The sequence below is a fragment of the Oryzias melastigma genome, linkage group LG23, assembly GCF_002922805.2.
Source record: "Oryzias melastigma strain HK-1 linkage group LG23, ASM292280v2, whole genome shotgun sequence".
NCBI classification, from domain to species: domain Eukaryota; kingdom Metazoa; phylum Chordata; class Actinopteri; order Beloniformes; family Adrianichthyidae; genus Oryzias; species Oryzias melastigma.
Window position 1 is genome coordinate 8014045 of NC_050534.1, and position 20148 is coordinate 8034192.

Genomic DNA, 20148 nt, shown 5'->3' on the forward strand with positions numbered 1-20148 from the left:
GTTTCGGTCCCTTAGAACCTGGACCAAATGGCTCTTTTAGCGTTTAAGGTTGCAGACCCCCAGTCTGGGTGATGGAGGCATTTTTGTGAAGTGATCCGCTTACTAACAAAGGTTCAGATCATTAACTGTATATGAGAACTGGACCGAGTTAGCGTGATGTCACCCATAAGGTTTACTTCCGGGTCCAACCAAATGAAATCAATTCAGTCACCGTGTTTTTTTTTTTATACCGACACTGCCATGTTGGAGACGTCAGTAAGCAGTCATTGGTCCAACAAGAGAACACGCACTTTTATTGAGACGTCTGATTGGTCGGTTTATAATTTGAATAACTTGCACCACAGAAAGAACACGTTTAACAAAAACATGTCAAAAAGAAAAGGGAGCTGATCAAGAAGGATTATTCTGACAAATATAAAGACTGAGTAATAGTTTACTTTTCAATAATAGTCTATGGGATTTTGACGTTTTTGAACCAACAGGTACTTCCTGTTTGGAGTCACTTATGAAGTGTTAATTTTAAGGAAAATAATCCAAGTTTTATGTCCTTCTCTTATTTTCCTGACTAGCTGAAAAACAATCTTACTGATAGCAACATTAAGACAAAAAAATATATAATGTTCATAAAGATATATTCATATTTTTTTGGTTAACAGTAATGTAAGCCTTTACAGTTGCTCTGAACTTCAAAATAAAATGCTGGCCCTCTGTGTCCTCTGGGAAACTCAGACCTCGCCACAGCATGGCCACCCTGGAGAGCATCGTGGTGGAGGCGAGGAACATCCCGGCGTACCTCCCCAACATTCTGGCCCTGCGGGACGCCCTGCAGAAGGCCAAAGAGTGGTCGTCAAAGGTGGAAGCCATTCACTCCGGGAGCAGCTACGCCTACCTAGAGCAGCTGGAGAACCTGCTGGCCAGGGGTCGCTCCATCCCCGTCCGGCTGGACCCGCTGGCTCAGGTGGAGTCGCAGGTGGCGGCGGCTCGAGCGTGGAGAGAGAGGACGGCTCGCACTTTCCTGAAGAAGAACTCCACCTACACTCTGATTCAGGTGAAGTAAAGTCTCATCAGAGATGAAAGATTTTATCTTCTAACATCTAAAATAATCTAGAATTGTTGCTTTTCTTCTAGGTTCTGAGTCCTCGAGTGGATATCGGAATCTACGGCAACAGCAAGAGCAAGAGGAAGCGCGTGAAGGAGCTGATGGAGAAGGAGAGAGGCGGCTTCGACCCCGACGCCCTCAGCGACCTGGAGGAGAGCCTGGAGGAAGTGCGAGAGCCGTCCACCGTGGTAGCCGCCTTCAAAGCCAAAGAGCAGAAAGAAGTGGAGGCCATCCACTCGCTCCGCGCCGCCAACTTAGCCAAGATGGCGATGGCGGACCGCATCGAGGAGGTCAAGTTCTGCCTGTGTCGCAAGACGGCCAGCGGCTTCATGCTGCAGTGCGAGCTCTGCAAAGACTGGTTTCACGGGGCGTGCGTGCCCCTGCCCAAGACGGGGCCGCAAAAAAAAGTGGGCGTGGCCTGGCAGAGCAACAGCAAGGAGTCTAAATTCCTGTGCCCGCTGTGTCAGCGCTCGAGGAGGCCCAGACTAGAGACGATCCTGTCGCTGCTGGTGTCGCTGCAGAAGCTGCCGGTGCGACTCCCTGAGGGAGAAGCCCTGCAGTGTTTGACGGAGCGGGCCATGAGCTGGCAGGTTGGAACCTGACGTTTCCATCCTTAGTTTTTTTGTTCCGTTTTTTACCTTTTTTCAAAATTGTAAACTCTTGACTTTTTCAGGACCGAGCGCGCCAAGCTCTGGCCACAGAGGAGCTGTCCTCGGCGCTGGCAAAGCTGTCGGTTCTCAGCCAGCGGATGGTGGAGCAGGCGGCGCGCGAGAAAACGGAGAAGATCATCAACGCCGAGCTGCAAAAAGCTGCTGCCAATCCTGACCTGCAGGTGGCGCAAATCCCCACTTCTAATTCTAGTCTTAAAAGAAATATTTTCCTTTACTTTTTTTAAAGTCCCACTCCGATTATCTTTTGATAACGGTTGTAGAAACTTGTGTACTTATGCGAAAAATACATAGATTTTTCCACTTGATCGCGAGTGGTGAACGCAGCTTTAGAATTTCGCCTCTGAGTTGTGGTCTCCCTATTGCTGAGAGCTCTCTGTTTCAACGCTTTTCCGCTAGCTTTTCTTTTGCATCCCTAATTGTCGGTTCAACAAACATGGCAAGCGATTTCGGAGCTCTCTAACAGTTTTGATCCAGCTACCAGCTCAGACAACAGACATACACGGATCTATTCATCTGCAAGTGAATGCATGAGAATGGAGCAGAGCAGAGAGCTTGTGGCCCGCCCAGCTATTTTCTGCATCACAAATACGATTTTTATCAAACTGCATTTTTTCATCTGCTCCTAATTTACAGTGAAAATTCAGAGATGCTGTTTTAATCTTTATTTTCTTTATATTTGTCCTCCATCATGTGAAAATTCAACAAAAATACTTTTTCATTGGAGTGGGAATTTTAATATCTTTAAATGTATGTATAGAAACAACCAGTGGGGGGCACTAAAATGTTGTCAGGATGCCAAACAAAAACTTTAAATCTGTTTGCTGTAGTTCATTTTCCGATCTGTGTTCCAGACTGAGTCTCTGCAGAGCAGCTCGTCTTCGTGAAGGTTTGACACGTTCCTGTCTGTTTGCTCCTCAGGGCCACATCCAAACTTTCCAGCAGTCCGGCTTCAGCAGAGCCACGTCTCCTCGCCCCTCGGTGGACTACGACGACGAGGAGACCGACTCTGACGAGGACATTAGGGAAACGTACGGTTACGACGTGAAAGTACGAGATCTTCAGGAGCTTTGAACAAACTCCCGTTATTTTTTTATTTTTTTAATTTTTAAATTAAACTCGTGCTTCTGCAGGACCCCGGTGAGGTGAAGCCTTACCTGTTCTGTGACGAGGAGATCCCTGTCAAGTCAGAGGAGGTGGTCAGTCACATGTGGCCAGCTGTGACTCCTTCCTTCTGCGCCGAGCACGCCTATTCATCCGCCTCTAAGTCCTGTGTGCAAAGTGAGACCCTTATAAAGTAAAAAAAAAACACCCCTGTAGTTCTTTTTCTCTAATAATTCTCAACGTGTTTTCTAGACATCATTACTCCCAGAAAGCAGCCAAGGAAGACCCCTCTGGTACCCCGGACTCTGGAGCCACCGGTTCTGGAGCTGTCCCCGCAGGCTAAGGCCCAGCTGGAGGAGCTGATGATGCTGGGAGACCTGCTGGAGGTGTCCCTGGATGAGACCCAGCACATCTGGAGGATCCTGCAGGCCACGCACCCTCCCTCTGAGGAGAGATTTCTGCAGGTCATGGAGGTACGGAGGCCATCTGTTACGCAACTCCAAGACCATGTGGATGTTGAGTTTTCAAGTCCAGGACAAACTAGTTTTGTTTAAAGTAAGAGAAAAGATCACAATCTGTCTCTTTCTTTTCTTCTCCAGCCTGACAACTTACTGTTGGAGAAACCTCTGAAAATCAAACACAAAGACTCTGAGAAGAAACGGAAGCGGAAGCTGGAAAGAGCCGAGCACCATCACATGCTGATGGCCGCAGCCGCCGCCGCTGGTGGAGCGTCCTCTTTGTCTGAAATCAGGCCGCCCAAGTCCAAAGAGCTGAAAAGAGTCGGTCTGGAACTCGGTCTGGGCGTCAAGCCGAAAAAGAAGAAGCTGAAACTCAGCCTGGAGAAAAACCGGGAGGTGAAGCAGCTGGCCAAGCGCTTGGCTAAGGAGGAGAAGGAGAGGAAACGCAAGGAGAAGGCGGCGGCGAAGGCCGAATCCATCAGGGAGGGTCTGGACCAGAGGAAGGAGAAGAAGATCCTGGATATTCCCTCTAAGTACGATTGGTCGGGGGCGGAGGACTCCAATGACGAGAACGCCGTGTGTGCTGCCAAGAACTGCCAGAGACCGTGTAAAGACAAGGTGAGGACATCTCTGTACATGACCAGCAGTACAAATACAACACGCTCTTCAACTATTAATGCAGTAAACATGTTTCTAACTGATTCTGAGGCAGAAACAGACGTTTAGCAGTTCACTGCAATAAACTGTTGCATATCTGCGCAAAGCTACTTTTCTAACGTAAATTCTGTAACGGTTGAAGAATTACACTAGTCGAAAGAATGTCAATTCTGGTGTTAAAACTCTGGTGTTTAAAGGTTAAGAAAGGGTAAGTAAAGAAACAGGTTCCCAACTCATTAAAAACTGATCAGAAATGTGAATAAATACAATAGATCAGATCATAACAGCTGATATAAAATAGTTAAGCAAAAAAGTAAATGGACATCTTTAATTTTCTAAATTCTTTGTATATTATGCATTACCAACAATTGAAATGTAATTGATAGGTACATATTTTAGTATTAGTCACAAGAAGGTCTTTAGTCTTTGTCGTCAAGTCCCTACTCAAAGTAGACAAGTCCAGAGTCAAAGTAGGTAAGTCCTAAGTCAAGTCCCAAGTTGAAGTAGTCAAGTCGTGGGTCAAGTCCCTTGTCAAACCTGGCAAGTCTTAAGTCAAGTCCCAAGTTGAAGTAGTCAAGTCCTGGGTTAAGTTCTTTGTCAAAGTTGGTAAGTCTTAAGTCAAGTCCTGGGTCAAGTTCCTACTCAAAGTATGTAATTCCTAAGTCAAGTCCCAAGCTGAAATAGCCAAGACCCGGGTCAAGTTCTTTGTCAAAATAGGCAAGTCTTATGTCAAGGCCCAAGTTGAAGTAGTCAAGTACCCTGTCAAAGTAGGCAAGTTTGAGGCCAAGTCCCAACTCAAAGTATGTAAGTCCTAAGTCAAGTCCCAAGTTGAAGTAGTCAAGTCCTGGGTCAAGTCTCTTGTCAAATTGGGCAAGTCCAGAGTCAAGTCCCAAGCTGAAATAGCCAAGACCCGAATCAAGTCCTTTGCCAAAGTAGGGAAGTCTTAAGTCAAGTCCCTAGTTGAAGTAGGTAAGTCCAGAGTCAAGTCGTGACTCAACTCCCTTGTCAAAGTAGGCTAGATCCTAGTCCAGGGATCACCCACCCTGGTCCTCGAGGGCTACCGCCCTGCTTGTTTTCCATCTAACCCTGCTTCAGTAAATGCGGATTAGCTGGATTAAATCAGCCCAGTTTCTGATTGACTGAACACACCTGGTCCAGGTGAGCAGCATGTGGGGTTAGATACAAAACAAGCAGGGGCGGTAGCCCTTGAGGACCAGGGTTCGTGACCCCTATCCTTGTCAAACAAGGCAAGTCCTGAGTCAAGTCCCAATTTGATGGAGGCAAGTCCAAATCCAAGTCCTGACAACAACAGTCATAATATTTACACAGACCATGCATGTTTTTAGGAAGGGCTTTTATTTGTCAAAAAACTTTCAAGAAAATTAGCTAAATATTTGCTTAAAAAACACATTTGAACTCTTCAAAAGCCCCAAATAATTGTTCTATAAGAAAAACCCTTTTATTGTGTTTGCAATGTAACAGCGAGTTTACAGTCTCATTGACTTAACTACAGCTAGCAGTTACTTAGCCAGTAAGCTAGCGCCAGTTTTCATTCGGAACTTCTTTGTGCTGACTTCTGTTGGTCAAAGTTGGACCTTGTTCAGTCTCTGTCCATTGTCCTCCTATTTAAAACCTTGTAATTCTTATACCTAGATGACCTTGGAAATCAGTTTTACAAACAGAATCTGTTGCCCTGTTTGATGGATCGTCTTCTTTGGTTGTCCTACACATCAGTAATATATAAATGATCCTACATCTTCTTTGGTCTTGGTTTGGGAGAGCGTCATCACTGCATCCACAGGCGGCGACAACAACAGACGCTGTTCTGGAGTGGAAATGACATCACCATGACCTCTGTGACCTGATGTCAGTCATGTTCCGGTACCCAATGGGCTCAAAGCTCCACCCCCACAAAATTGACATCAACTCCAAAAATGGAAAATTTGAATTTAAACTGTAAACTAACCAAAAATCAGATGTTTTAATCAAAAACTTTTTGGTAAGAAGTTATATTTTGTCTCTTATAGTTATCAGTATTTCTTTAAATTTATTTTTTTTTTTAATTTGCATTTTTGTTTTAATTATTAATACGTCAAGCTAGTTTTTTATTCACTTTAAACTGAATCTTATTTAACTCCATAAAATTTCACTCCTGAGTGTTTCAGATTCACAGATTTCTAAAATATATTTCCCATGAGCACTATTTCACTATTTGATCTCTGATTCTCAGTCTGCCGATGTTCTTTTGTTTCAGCAACCTCCAGATGAACTCGATAACCCACACATTCCTTTCGTTTCCTTAAAAGAATCCTTCAGATTTCCGAACTTTACTGATTATCATAAGCGGAGAACAGCACTGTAACACCTTAAAGAGAGTTACACATCACGTATTAACAGATCACACACATTTTCAGGCTTACACACTTTCTGCTGAGTTTAACCTGTGGTCAAGCTCCACGCCGTGCGTGTCTGTGGGACGACCAATCACAGCATCGGGATCTGGCCTGTCCTAGTCATCTGTAGATAAGTAGAAGTCTGCAAAATAATATTTGAGCTAAAAATTTCAGAAAACAGTAATAATTTTCTAAAGAAAAATGTTTTTCTGTGCTGGAGCGGTGATGTCATTTTTGTGACTCGTGAAGGACTTGATGGAGACTTTCCTGGTTTGGTGAGGTCGGATGAAGCTTCAATAAAATCAATAAATTTCGGGGTAAACGCTCTATTTCTCTTTGTCCCTAGGTGGACTGGGTTCAGTGCGACGGCGGGTGCGACGAGTGGTTCCACCAAGTCTGCGTGGGCGTGTCCTGCGAAATGGCAGAGACCGAGGACTACATTTGCATGGACTGCTCCCAGAAAGCAGTGGGGGACGCGGAGAGCCTCACCGTGGTGGAGGTGGTGGAGGAGGCCGTGGCGGTGCTGCCGGTGCCTCTGTGCGCCAACGCGCCGTCGTCCTCGTGGGCCACTGCGCCTCACTTTGTCACAGCAGCGCCGCCGCTGCCGCCACAGCCTCAGGAGGGCAGTTAGCCCCTAAACAAAATCACAAAAACTGACTTCCTTTCTTATTTTTATTTTCTGCATTTCTGTGACTAGCTGGTTTATAAAAGCACAGGAAAAACGTTTGTGGCTTCGGGAATCTTCTCTAAATTCTAGTCCTCCTGTAAAGTTCAGGCCTAGGTTTAGGAAATCTTTTCCCAAACCGGACATGTTGACCCATCAGTTCTGCCCATTTCAGTCAGAACCCCTCCTCCAACAATAACGGTTTAGCAGTGGAATTATTTATAATGTAAATATGTTTGAAGCAGGTAAACATTTGGGTTGTGTTTGTGTTTTCTCACCTTGAATAAATATTCCTAGTCAAATTAAACGTTTGTGTTTGTTTATTCTCTCTCATGTTGTTATCATTGACTGAATATGAGAACTGGACCGAGTGAGTGTGATGTCAGCCATTGAAAATGGCTTCTTTCTTCCAGTTATTTAGCTGCCATTTCTTCGCGATATGGACGTCAGTATGCAGTGATTGTCCAAATCGGTCTGAGTCATCCATGTTAGCCAATCAGGAGTGAGCTTGTTCGAAGGCCACACCCCCCTACAACTTTCACGCAAATTTCAACTAAATTTGTCAAACGCTTTTAACATTCCACGTACTTTTATTGAGTCGTTTGATTAGTCAGTTTATGACTTCTTAAATAGATTAAATATGAAAAAACTGAATAATCAAGAACATGTTAAAACAAGGTGCTTCCTGTTCTGAATGTGAGGGGGAGGGGTCACTCAGTCCAGTTTTCATATACGGTTCCTACAAATGAAGATGAACCAGAAGTTTTTAGATATTTCAGTAATTTATTCCTTGTTGCTGTATTAATATTTTACTATTTAAATGTATTTAAACATTTTTGTTTTAGAACAGATGTTCAAAAGTGATTAAAAATGGCGTTTACTTATATCGTCATCCACCAGCAATGCAAATTTTTCCTCCTCTTAAACCTGAAAATCTCCCAATCACTACATATTTCACATTTTGGTCTTTTCAATGATACTAAACTGAAGAGGTGGGATTCTGGGAATTGTAGTTTTTGTGGATTTAATACAAATTTTACTGAACATTTTTTTTCCTCTGGTAATCAAGAGGGATATGATATATTTCTATATTAATTAAACCTCAAATAACTTTATCATCACATTGAGATACATTGATGGCGGCTCTGCTACTATGCAACACGTCAACCTGTAACCACCAAGAGAAATGTGTACCAAGGACTCTTCGACAGCTAACTGAAGCTGTCATCATTTAATCTGAGGTCAACTGCTCTACTTCTAGTTTACAGCCACTCGGTGATGACAGATTTTTTAAAAATTGCAAAAAATATAGATTTTCTGGTTGTGATCAATCATGTTCAACTTCCTAAATGTATAACCTAGTCTCTCTTCCTGGTTCATAAACCCAAACATCTCTTATTTGTTCGTTTCTTATCTTATTTTGTCATAAAATCCAACATTTGTCCTCTAAGTTTGGACTAGTTTGGCTGTGTGCTAATTTCCCCTCTACTCCTATTCTGAATTTAACATAATTTGAATACATTTCATTTTTATAACAGCAAATATGACATCACACGTTTACCGAAAATAAATAAATAAATATGAACATTTTACAAGCAATATTTCTGAATCCACTGTGATTTCATGATTAAGAGTTGTATTAAAAAATGTGAGTAGATGCATTTTTTCAACTGAGACTTCTGGGAAATTTCCAGGGTACTAGATTTTGAAGTTATAGATTCACCCTTTATAGTCAAGAAATTTGGACTCACCTTTCTAATTAGCTGCTTTTTGTTTCGTTTTTTTGAGACACACAAACATCAGCTTCTCTATTTCATTTTTTTCCCTTTTTTAAAAATATTAAATAGCCTATGGATTATGGATTAAACTGACAAAAGTTGAGAATTATTTTATCGTTCTTGGTGTGTTTTCACTTTACCAAATGAAAACTAAACTATTAGTAACAATTTGTACCATAAATACCTGTCTGTATAGATATATATGTACTAGATGTAACTATAAAGTAATCCAGAAGTCATTTCAGCTCAGGAATACTTCAAAGTAAGGGATTACTTCTAAGTGATGCTAATGAGTAATCTGTAATATATTACAGTTTGGAAGTAACTTGCTGTTCATGAATCATCTAACAGACTCGGGGATGACCTGTGACCTCGGAAAGTTAATCTTTGCGTGTCACTTGCTGGCTGCTGCTCATGTGGTGGATCTTTAGTATGTTGGCCTTCATGTAGAACTTCATGTTGTCCTCTGTGTGATTGTTTTTTTTTTACTCATCTCCTCCCTGCTGGACACGCATCAAGGTTGTTCTATTTTGTGGAGTTCTGCATCAGCGGCTCACACGTTTGCATGGATGAATTCTTCAGACCGGTGAGGGTCCGATTGAAGGCGAGTTCTGACCCGGTCAGGCTGAATCCGGACTGAACTCCCCAGAGCTGCTTCGGCCTCCGTCTGAGCAGCAGGCCTTTGTCTGTGAAAGGAAACGTTCTCCTGAAGGTGACATCAACAAATGAAAATGACCCTCAGAGGCTCCCGTCTGTTGCACCTGATGGAATTTTGATTCCCAGATAAACATGTTGTCCTTTTCTTTCCATATTTGTTTTCTGTCTATTTGTTTTTCAGTATTTTCTGTCTTATTCGGTTTTTTGATGTTTTTTTGAGATTTTTTGCGTTTACTGTCCCTTTTTTTGTTTTTCCTCCTTTTTGTCTCTTTTTTAAAAATTTTCAGTTATTTACATTTCTTTTTCTGTATTTTTTTTCTCCCTTTTCCCCTTTTTTCAATTTTCCACATTTCCTGTCTCGTTTTTTTGGTTTTCTACATTTTCCATCTCTTTTAATTTCAGAATTTTTGTCTCTTTTTTTAAATTTTCTGCCTTTTTTCTCTTTTTAATTTTGTGATTTTTGTTGCCTTTTTATGCATTTCCTCTCTCATTTGTTTTTTTCTATTTTCTCTTTTTTCATTTTTTCATTTTTTGCAAATTTTTGATTTTCTGCATTTTCCAACTTTTTTATTTAATGAATTTTTGTCTCTTTTTAAAAATGTTCGGCATCTTATCTCTTTTTTAATTTTCTGCGTTTTCTGTCTCTTAAATTTTCTGCATTTTCTCCTTTTTTAAATTTTCTGATTTTTTTTGTCTCCTAAATTTTCTGCATTTCCTATCTCTTTTTTTGTTTTTCTGCATTTTCTGAATTTTTGTCCCTTTAATTTTCAGCATTTTTGTCTCTTTTTTGAAATTTTCTGCATTATAGTTTTCTTTCTTTTTTTTGTTGCTTTAATTTTCTGTATTCTTTGCCTCTTAATTTTCTGCATGTTTTGCCTCTTTTTTTATTTTCTGCATTTTATGTTTTTTAATTTTCAGATTTTTTTGTCTCCTTGGTTTTCTGCATTCTTTGCCTCTTTGAATTTTTTTTTTTTTAAATTTTCTGAATTTTCCAATTTTCTAGTTTTTTGTCTCCTTTTTTATTTTCTGCACTTCTTATCTCTTTTTTTGCTTTAGTTTTTTCTTTGCGTTTTCCCTTTTTTCCTGTGTTTTTGGTTTCTTTTTCTGTTTCTTTCTAATGCAATTTTGATTATTTTGCTTGTTTCTGCATTTTTGTCTTTTTTTTTGTTTCTCTGCGTTTTTTTATCTTCTGTAAGTTGTTCTGTATTTTTATTTTTTATTAATTCTTTTGGTGGTTGTTCCACAATTTCAATTTTCTTCATATTCGCCTTCAGCAGTGGAGTGTTGATATGAGAGGCCAACAGGTCAGAGATTCCTCTTATGTGTCTCCTCATTTTAACTGAAGAGTCGTGGCCGGTGATGTACTTTGCTCAGACGGGGGCAAATGAAGGGCCGGAGAGAGGAGGCTGGCCCTGGTTTAGCGTTACAGTGCCCCGCCCCTTTCTGGAGTGGCGTTATATAGCAAAAAAAGTTGAGTGTTTATGGATGAGCGTGCACAAAAAAATCGTTCCAGGCTCGAGACAGACCGACGTTAGGCTGCAATGAAAGGTAAGCGACGGATCAGGTAGATCTCAGTAAAGATGGGGGAGGGGCCTGACTTTGTGGCTTTCTGCTGTTATTCATAGAGGATTCTGCCAAAGCAGGCCTCCCCAATGGTGGCAACCAGGATGTGCTGCCGCCCTGCGAGCAGAAGATGGAGGAGCGAGGCCAGTGGAGCAACAAGCTGGAGTTCATCCTGTCGGTGGCGGGCTCCATCATCGGCCTGGGCAACATGTGGCGCTTCCCCTACCTCTGCTACAAGAACGGAGGAGGCGAGTGTAAAACTCCAAAAAAATAGACAAAAAGTTGGATCAAAAAGTCCCATCGCTTTGTCCTTGAACTCACCCGATACAACTTAAAGATTTAAAAATTTGTCTTTAGGGACCAATCAAAGGACTGAGAACCCCCCTCCTCCTGTCCTGGTTTTGTTTTTGGACATGCTTGTGTAGCTGCTAAATTGGATGTCCATGCCTTTCTTCAGGGGGTGTCAGGCAGGGGTCAGAGGTCAGGGTAGAGCGGGGTCAGACAGCTGTTGTTGCTCTATGCTCGCAGCAGCTGTTCCTGCAAATCTCCAAACATCTCTCCACCCTGAGGGCTGAAAAGAGGGATCATTGGGGTTCAAAAAAATGATTTATTTGCTGCAGAAAATAGATGTGTTTTTGAGGTTCAGCTCCTGATTAAGTTAGTTTTTGTACATTTAAGCTAACGAGAAGCTAAATAAAAGTCAATGCTGGTCAGGAGATGAATTTTATCTGCAGACTTTAACAATAACCCTTAGTTTTTACTGTTGGGTTTGATCAAAAAGCGTATTTTCTGTGCAAGAAAATGTCTTCTAAACTGGATCTCTGAGGAAGTTCCCTCTAAGTCACAATGATCTCTCTGAATTGTTTGACCCATCAACTACAGAGAAGACATTTTTGCAAAGTCGTGGGAACCTTTTTCATGATGTACCGGAGTGGATATTGCCAAAATTATCAAGAGTAATTGTGTTTTAATGGTATTTTTTCTCCATTTTCTTATATTTACTGTATGGTTTGAACACAACTTCTTGCATTTAGGCGCCTTCCTCATTCCGTACCTGATCTTCCTCTTCACTTGTGGCGTTCCCGTCTTCTTCCTGGAGACGGCCCTCGGTCAGTACACCAGTCAGGGCGGCATCACCTGCTGGAGGAAGATCAGCCCCTTGTTTGAAGGCAAGAGCTTGTCATAAATGTGGAGGTGATGGAATAATCCCGGCGGGACGCTCAGGAACTCCTCTGAACTTCCTCTGCAGGTCTTGGTTATGGCACCCAGGTGATCGTGACTCTGCTCAACTTCTACTACATCATCGTTCTGGCCTGGGGGATTTTCTATCTGTCCTTCTCGTTTTCCTGGGAACTTCCTTGGTCTTCCTGCAACAACACGTGGAACACAGGTGTGGGAATTTGTGGATTCTTACGCACACAAAGTCCGCGTCATTCCTGTGTTTTTCTTTTCTCAGAAAACTGCGAGGAAATCCAACGGAGGAACACGTCAATCAACCAAACGGTGAACCCAAACTCCACCTCACCGGTCATTGAATTCTGGGAGTATGTTTTCTCTTTTGCTCTTCAACATTTGGTGTACTAGCTGCAAAGTTCCCATCATGCACTCCTTTTCTTGCTCTCCAGGAGACGGGCGCTGAGGATTTCTCCGGGAATCGACCAGATGGGCTCTCTGAACTGGGACTTGGCGCTGTGTCTGCTGGTGGCCTGGGCCATGTGCTACTTCTGCATCTGGAAGGGGGTGAAATCCACAGGAAAGGTGGCTGAGCGCCGCAGAGCACATCCGACACCTTGTACCGCCGTGTTTTGTTTCTAAAAGAATCGTCAGATTGAGTTGGTCCGTCTCACGTTTGGACATGTCGTCCTTGTTTCGTTTCCGTCTAGGTGGTCTACTTCACCGCAACCTTCCCCTACCTGATGCTGATAGTGCTGCTGATCAGAGGACTCACCCTGCCTGGTGCAGAGATTGGGATCCAGTACTATTTGTACCCCGACTTGGGGCGACTGGCTGACCCGCAGGTACCATCAATGCAATGAAGAAAACTGGTACCTGCGTCCATCTGCTTTCCATTGGATGATTAAGAATCAGATAGGACTTAAGTTTCTATTTTTGTTGACTTTTAAAGTTCTTGTAAACTTGGCTCCTCATGAATTGCCCCTCTAAGTGCACAGAAAAAAACTAGCAAGTCATACTTCTTAATTCCTGCCTCACAAATCCACAGCTTAGTGTAGTTTTAGAAGCAGACAGTGTTAATAAATGTTGAGACCGGCTACATCGACCAGACTTGCAACACTACCATCTTACTCTGAGCAGGTCAATGATTAAAAGGTTTTTTTTCTTGATATTTCTGTCTCTTTGAGATGTTTCAGAAGCCCGTATGATGATACACCCACTCTTACGCTTAACAAGAGAGATAAGCATAAAACTATTGTCTGACAAACGTTTTTTGTTTCAATTCATCAAAGCTGTTCTTGACTTTTGGGATATTTTGCTGAGTCATAGTCTAAAATAAGGTCATGAACTGCATTGTGTGCCCCCTACTTTGACCCACCCCCACTGGCTGCTCAACCAGTGGGGGTGGGTCGAAGGCCACCCTGGTCAGAGATGCACGTAACAAATTAAAAAAAAAAAGATCTCTATTTTCAAAATGGTGGCTTTTCTATTTATTTATCTCCATAGCAACCATTTTATCTTTTGGTCATCTGAAGGTGACAAACAGATCTACGCCATTTTTAGAAGAATCAGCAAAAGTAAAATTTTGGATTTCCTTAGCAACTGAGGTTTTTTGTTAATCACGCCCACATTCCTAATATGTTCTCATCGTATGTCATATTGTTTTGTTCAGCTTGAGCCAACGACTCATGACATTTTGGTTAAAAATGTTTGAACAAAAGGGGAATGCCATTTTTGGAAAATACCCATGCTAACGCTATTAAAAATCTACAACTTCTAATTCCAGCATTTTTTTCCCAAGTACCTTATAAAGTATAGATTGAAATCTGAATAAGGAGTATCAATTTGTAGAAGGTTAAGGTGGTGGCCTACTCCTGAGGTCAAAGGTCAGCGTAGATTTGGTTGTGGTTGTAGGTTTAAACAGGCAGGTGTTCGAGAATTTTCATGAAGATTGCCAAAACAAGTTTTCTTTTCCAATATTTTGCATAAATGAAAATCGCAAAAAATTTTCATGCCACAAAATGGCCGCCGAGTCTCATCCCATAATGATTTTAAAACTCCCTTTCGATATCCCTGACGTGTGTTTTGGTTGGTGGATTTTGAAATATTTGTTGGGCTTCATAAGAAATTTTGGTCCTATTCGTTTTCTATTACTTTTGCTTGCTGTGATGTCATCGATGATGTCATCGGTGATGTCACTATGTCAAAAATCTATTTTTGTGAGTTTTTTAGAACGCAATGGGTCAAATTTTTGTTCAAAGTGCAGCAAGGAAGGCGAATGTGGACCTTACTGTCCAGAACCGCATCAGGTCAAATTATTTTAGCTACACAACATTAGTACTGTAAAAAATGTGAAAACTGTTTTTGAGCTTTCAAACTACAAAACTCCATTTTGCGCCTTAAAAACTCTCTTCTGTCAGGTGTGGATGGACGCCGGCACCCAGATCTTCTTCTCCTACGCCATCTGCTTGGGCTCCCTGACGGCTCTGGGCAGCTACAACAAATACAACAATAACTGCTACAGGTGTGAGAACCACAAGTCCCAGAATCCTTTTTAAATTGCTGGATAAAAAGGCCGCCTTTAAGGAAAGTGTTTTCTGGGTTGCAGAGATTGCCTGGCGCTCTGTCTGCTGAATAGTGGCACCAGCTTCGTCGCCGGTTTTGCCATCTTCTCCATCCTGGGCTTCATGTCTTATGAGCAGAACGTTCACATCTCAGAGGTGGCTGAGTCTGGTGAGGCTCAGATTCCAGAAGCTGTCTGACCTGTTTTTTTGGAGGGGGGGCTTTGAGATTACGTTTTTTCTCTTGTGGACTTGCAGGTCCTGGCCTAGCCTTCATTGCTTACCCCCGGGCTGTATCTATGATGCCTTTCTCCCCTTTGTGGGCCGCGCTCTTCTTCATCATGATCGTCTTTTTGGGACTAGACAGTCAGGTGAATAGGCCTATTTTTTATGTCCTCCCGTTCAATGGATTTGGGTGGGATCATCTTCGTTTTTTTTCTTCTTCTTCTCCAGTTTGTGTGCGTGGAGAGCCTGGTGACAGCCGTGGTGGACATGTACCCTGCTGTGTTCCGCCGGAAGAACCGCAGGGAGCTCTTCCTGTTAGCCGTGGTTCTCTTCTCCTTCCTCATGGGTCTCATCATGCTGATGCAGGTAGAGTTCACCAGGACACACGTTTGCTGCTACCAGGACGGTCCAAATGTACCCAGTCACACTTTATAGTCCCGCTCTGATAATCTTCTGATCATTTGTAAAAGCGTTGTCTTTTAATTATAATTATGTTGTTTCTTTCAGCAGACTCCTGGCCAATTAAAACCTCTTTAACTTAGAAAAAAGTTGTGTAAAATCTAGTCTTTCAAATAAAAAAAAATAAAAAATTACTGTTCTCCAAAAAAAATGAACTGTTATAAATATCATTTGAGGAAGAAAAACTGTTCTGTTGTTTTCACAACCAACACATTTTTTTAGCCATTTTCTAAATTTTACTAGTTTTTGTTGCTCCTTCAAGCAGCAAAGCGGAAATACTTGTGAATTTCACCGAGTTATTGTCTGTAAAAACAACTCTGCTTTGTACTGTATTTTCCATCTGGAGCCTGGTTGTCTTATCAAAGTATAAGTTTTACAAACATTAGGACTTTAGGGTGTCCTTCAAATGATTTGGAATGGATTTTAAGCACGTTTATTGCAAATACGCAAAATTACATAAAAATGTGAGAAGAAAACCCTTAAATTCTGTTCAGTTTTTTAATTTTTTAATTTACTTGTCCAACTTCTTCTCAAGATTCATTGATTTAGTTCCTCTGAAATCATTTCATCATCATTCCTTCACATCTCTGCTTTGCTCTAAGTCAAAAGCTGACAACCTAAACAAGATAATGTTGCTTTCTCAGCATTTCCACTCATACTTTGAGCTTTATGTGTCATTTTATGCTTGCCATGTTGGGAGGACTAATTGTTTTTAATTGTTTTTAAGCTTGTGAAGCACTTTTTGTTACTGTTGTATGAAAGTGCTTTATAAATAAAGTTTTAATTGATTTTAAGTTGAACTGTATGGCACATATTTTACCTTAAAAAACATCTTATAATCCTTTTTTTTTGTTGATATCTGTTTTCATAAATGTCAAATTTATCATTTATCCCGTCTGTACGTTGGCCGATACGGCTAACATAACAACAAATCCACAACACGACAAAAGCGGAAACATGTCGACAAAAGCCACAACACAGCAACAAAAGCTGAAGCATAACAACAAAAGCAACAACACGACAAAAACGGAAACATGGTGATAAAAGTCGAAGCACGACAATTAAAGCTGACAACACGACGACAAAAGCCGAAACACAATGACGAAAGCTACAACATAACGACAAAAGCCAAAGGACTACGACAAAAGCCGACAACACAAAGATAAAACCCGAAACACAATGACAAAAGCACAAATATGGCAATATAAGTCGAAGTACTACTACAAAACCACAACACAACAGAAATGATTCACAATAAATAACAGACTTTTTAAAAAAGTTTCATTCATTTTTTTTAAAACCTTTGTTGTCGTGCTTCTGCTTTTGTCGTTGTTGCTTTCGTCGTTGTGTTGTGGCTTTTCCATCTATGTGAGCCGTGTCGGCCACCGAAAGTCTGGAACGTTCGATCTGCTGCATTTGCAGCCAAAATTCTTCACTTTCACCACAAACTAAATTAGAAAAAATGTTTATTTGAAAAATGTAAAGACAATGCTCTGAGCCTAATCAGTCATAAAATGTGTTTAATTCGAAGCATTAATTAAAACGAAGCAAAGAAAGGATGTATTTGAATGTGTCCTTCTCCTCTAGGGGGGCATGTACGTCTTCCAGCTGTTTGATTACTATGCAGCCAGCGGCATGTGTCTCCTCTTCATGTCCATCTTTGAAACTGTCTGCATCGCTTGGGTTTACGGTGAGACAACGACAGAGGAATTAGGACTTTCTCAGTGCAATAATCTTTGAAGATTTACTCTTCTGTCTACAGGCGCAGATCGCTTTTATGACAACATTGAGGACATGATCGGGTACCGCCCAGGCCCGTACATCAAATACTGCTGGTTGTTCTTCACTCCTGCTACCTGCATTGTGAGACTCCGTGTCACATTAACTCTTGAGATTTCCTCTTAATCTGGTTACATTTTTATTTATTTAAGATAACCATATACTTTTTCTGATTCCTCGTTTGTCTCTGAAGGGAACCTTCGCCTTCTCCCTCATTAAATACACTCCTCTGAAGTACAACAATGTCTATGTGTACCCGTGGTGGGGCTACACCATCGGTTGGCTGCTGGCCCTCTCCTCCATGATTTGCATCCCCTTGTGGATGGTGTACAAGATCAGCACCACCCAGGGAACTCTGAAGGAGGTAGGCCGCAAATCTGGACACGTCTGATCTCATCTGACATTCAGAGATGTGGAGGAGCTCCAAATCTACAATAGTTTTGAGGTGATTTCTGAAATATTGGAGACCAGGACAGCCCACTTTTCATCTTTATCCACGATCTACTGTCGTTTTTGCTGATGGTCCGTTCAGTCCAGGAGTCTGCAACCTTTGACACTTAAGGAACCATTCAGGTCGACTTCTAGGTCACTAAAAACGGAGCAAGGAAGTCTCAGTTCACCCTTTGCAAAAATAAAATAGTGATTTGTATTTATGTTATTGTTAATTTTATGATGAATAAAAATGAAAAATAAAAGCAAAAATTACAACTAAAATAACATTTTTTCCAAATATTACATTTTTATTAAAAGTTCACAACTTCCTTTCAAAATAAAAGACACTTTGCGTCATTTGAATCATCTCACATTTTCAGTTTTTAGTGCAGGTCAGCCAGAAATTTAGAAAATCTACCTAATAAAAGTTTAATTGGAGCTAATTTTTAACCATATAGCACACTTAAATTCTTAAATTTGTCCTAAAATATAAAATTCTTCTTAAAACACTGTGTGCCTTAAGTCTGGTTGTGCTTACGGACCTCCAAATGGTTCCAAATGACTCAAATTTGATCAAAAATATTTTAGTTTGACCTATGATCCAAACTGTTCTCCAACTATTTGTGAATGAGTTTAATAAAGTTTAATTTAGTTTACTTCATAGAAAAAGATAATCTGTTCTGCAGCTTAACTATAAAATATCCTAATATAATACAAGTTTGTTCTTTTCTACTTCAGATTTAAAGTAACATAAAGTTACTACTATCATTGTACAATGACTTTATTTACACTTACATTTTTTCAGCAGACTCCTGGCCAAGTAAAACGATCCCTAATTTAGTAAAAAGTTGTTGAATAATCCAAAAAAAAGAAACTGCATCCACTGCTGCCTAAAATAAATATGACTTAAGAAGAAGAAGAAGACATGCGCTAGAAAACAGTAGAAGAAGAAGAAGCCCCTCCCTGCTTGTCCAGTGTGAACACCACGGTCTAAATGCGTGTTCACGTAGCGTAGGACGTCAGGGAAAACAAAGTTAGGTAGTTTAGGCTCATACTGACTCCAACTAACACCGTTTTCTTTTTCTTTTCATTCCTACAGCGAGTTGTGTTACTTATCACACCATCCGGAGATTTACCCAAAACCAAACGGGAGCAGGAGAGGCTGCTGGTCATTTTTGCTCCGGATGGAGACGCCACCAAGAATTCAAACAGCTACGCCCCCGTCCCAGAAACAGACTCCAGCGTGTGAAGATGGAGAAAAGACCCCCCAAGTGCTGCAGCCTTTGCTTTTGTTGTCGAGGAAAAACAGCAAGTTGGTGTCATGTTGTTTTTAAACACAATATGTGTGGAAGACTCTGGAGGTTTAACGTCTGTTTTCAGAGGAACATTTTTACCACCTGACGACAAAAAATAAAAAAAAGAGTACGAAAAGTTCCATTCCCCTATTAATAATTGTTTTTAAGAGTAAAAAGTTTTTTTTAATACAAATGACAACATGATATCTGTATGTAGTGAACATTTTTTTAGAAAAATAACTGATTTTTTAAGAAGAGTTAGCAAAAAAGACGAAACCATAAAGTTGTCTTAGAAAATGTAAGGAACTTGTTTGGGATTTTTTTCTCTTTTGTTACACAAAAAAGTGACTGTGACTGTAAATGACCCCTAGCTGTACATTTGAGTGTGTTTCTGAGGCCCTACAACAGACTGGTGATCAGTCCAGGGTGTACCCCGCCTTCACCCAACAGTAGCTGGGATAGGCTCCAGCAACATCGTGACCCCAAAAGGGATTCAGTGAGTTAAAAAAATAAAGACAAATGTGAAAAATAAAGAGTTAACCTTGACATGTTTTGATTGCTGGCTTCCAGTCTTCATCAGAAGGTTTTGCGCTCATGACTCAGCTGTTGCAGGTCTTTTCGAGTGACCACGCCCCCTTCTCTGGCGGATTGTGGACCTCAGAGAAGAACATCCTGAGTTGGTGATGTCTTGGTTTCTGGTGTTTTTTCTGCCTTTCTTGGATTCTGTAGCTTCTTACTTCTTTCAGTCCCGATTGCTTTTGCGTTCTTCCAGTCTATATTTGATTTTGCATGGATCTAATGTTCCTTATTTGAGGGTTTTCTTCTTTGTTTGATCTTGATCTGTTGTCTTCTTCTCATGTTTATTTTTCTTCTTCTTCTACTTTCTTGTGCTGAACATAGTTCCAGTTTCTGTTAAATCAATTAGAACTTTGAACAATCAGAGACTCGGATTCGTTAGTGACGTGTGGATGGCGTCCCTTTTGCTTCACGGAAGTTTTAACCATTTCAACACTGATCATGGAGGCGAAAATAATAAATGGGGTTTATGCCCAGTTGGAATTATATGACACCAAGTCTCACATGTATTGGAATGGAGCTGTGAGAGAAAAGGCCTGCAGCAAGATTCATGAGATATCCACTGCTTTGATATTTCACATCAAGCCTCTTCCAGCTGTGGGTTCAT

General features: G+C 41.1%; 2 protein-coding genes and 1 long non-coding RNA gene across 5 annotated transcripts in view; 2 read left to right on the forward strand and 1 right to left on the reverse strand.

The window, feature by feature from the left end:
- The window catches only part of kdm5a (lysine (K)-specific demethylase 5A), a 21054-nt gene extending 13704 nt beyond the window's left edge, over positions 1-7350 (forward strand). For all 3 annotated transcript variants that reach the window (XM_024284098.2, XM_024284106.2, XM_024284113.2), the window contains exons 21-28: positions 730-1048; positions 1129-1689; positions 1773-1931; positions 2689-2817; positions 2901-3048; positions 3124-3344; positions 3471-3947; positions 6726-7350. In XM_024284098.2, coding sequence (XP_024139866.1) covers positions 730-1048; positions 1129-1689; positions 1773-1931; positions 2689-2817; positions 2901-3048; positions 3124-3344; positions 3471-3947; positions 6726-7010 — 2299 coding nt within the window. In that variant the 3' untranslated portion in view covers positions 7011-7350. The remainder of the gene's footprint in view (positions 1-729; positions 1049-1128; positions 1690-1772; positions 1932-2688; positions 2818-2900; positions 3049-3123; positions 3345-3470; positions 3948-6725) is intronic.
- A 3334-nt stretch (positions 7351-10684) lies between these two features.
- LOC112153758 lies at positions 10685-12682 on the reverse strand. The gene is made up of 4 exons (XR_002920540.2): positions 12567-12682; positions 12096-12408; positions 11363-11612; positions 10685-11272 (listed from the first exon to the last, which is right to left on the reverse strand). It is a non-coding gene; the product is annotated as an uncharacterized LOC112153758 (long non-coding RNA).
- Positions 10891-20148, forward strand: part of LOC112153742 (sodium- and chloride-dependent GABA transporter 2) — a gene marked incomplete in the record, with an annotated part of 10109 nt that continues 851 nt past the window's right edge. The window contains 15 exon segments of the mRNA XM_024284142.2: positions 10891-11026; positions 11104-11289; positions 12076-12210; positions 12291-12431; positions 12498-12585; positions 12667-12799; positions 12925-13059; positions 14635-14738; positions 14823-14947; positions 15034-15146; positions 15229-15366; positions 17047-17149; positions 17222-17322; positions 17432-17602; positions 18770-20148. Coding sequence (XP_024139910.1) covers positions 11020-11026; positions 11104-11289; positions 12076-12210; positions 12291-12431; positions 12498-12585; positions 12667-12799; positions 12925-13059; positions 14635-14738; positions 14823-14947; positions 15034-15146; positions 15229-15366; positions 17047-17149; positions 17222-17322; positions 17432-17602; positions 18770-18919 — 1830 coding nt within the window.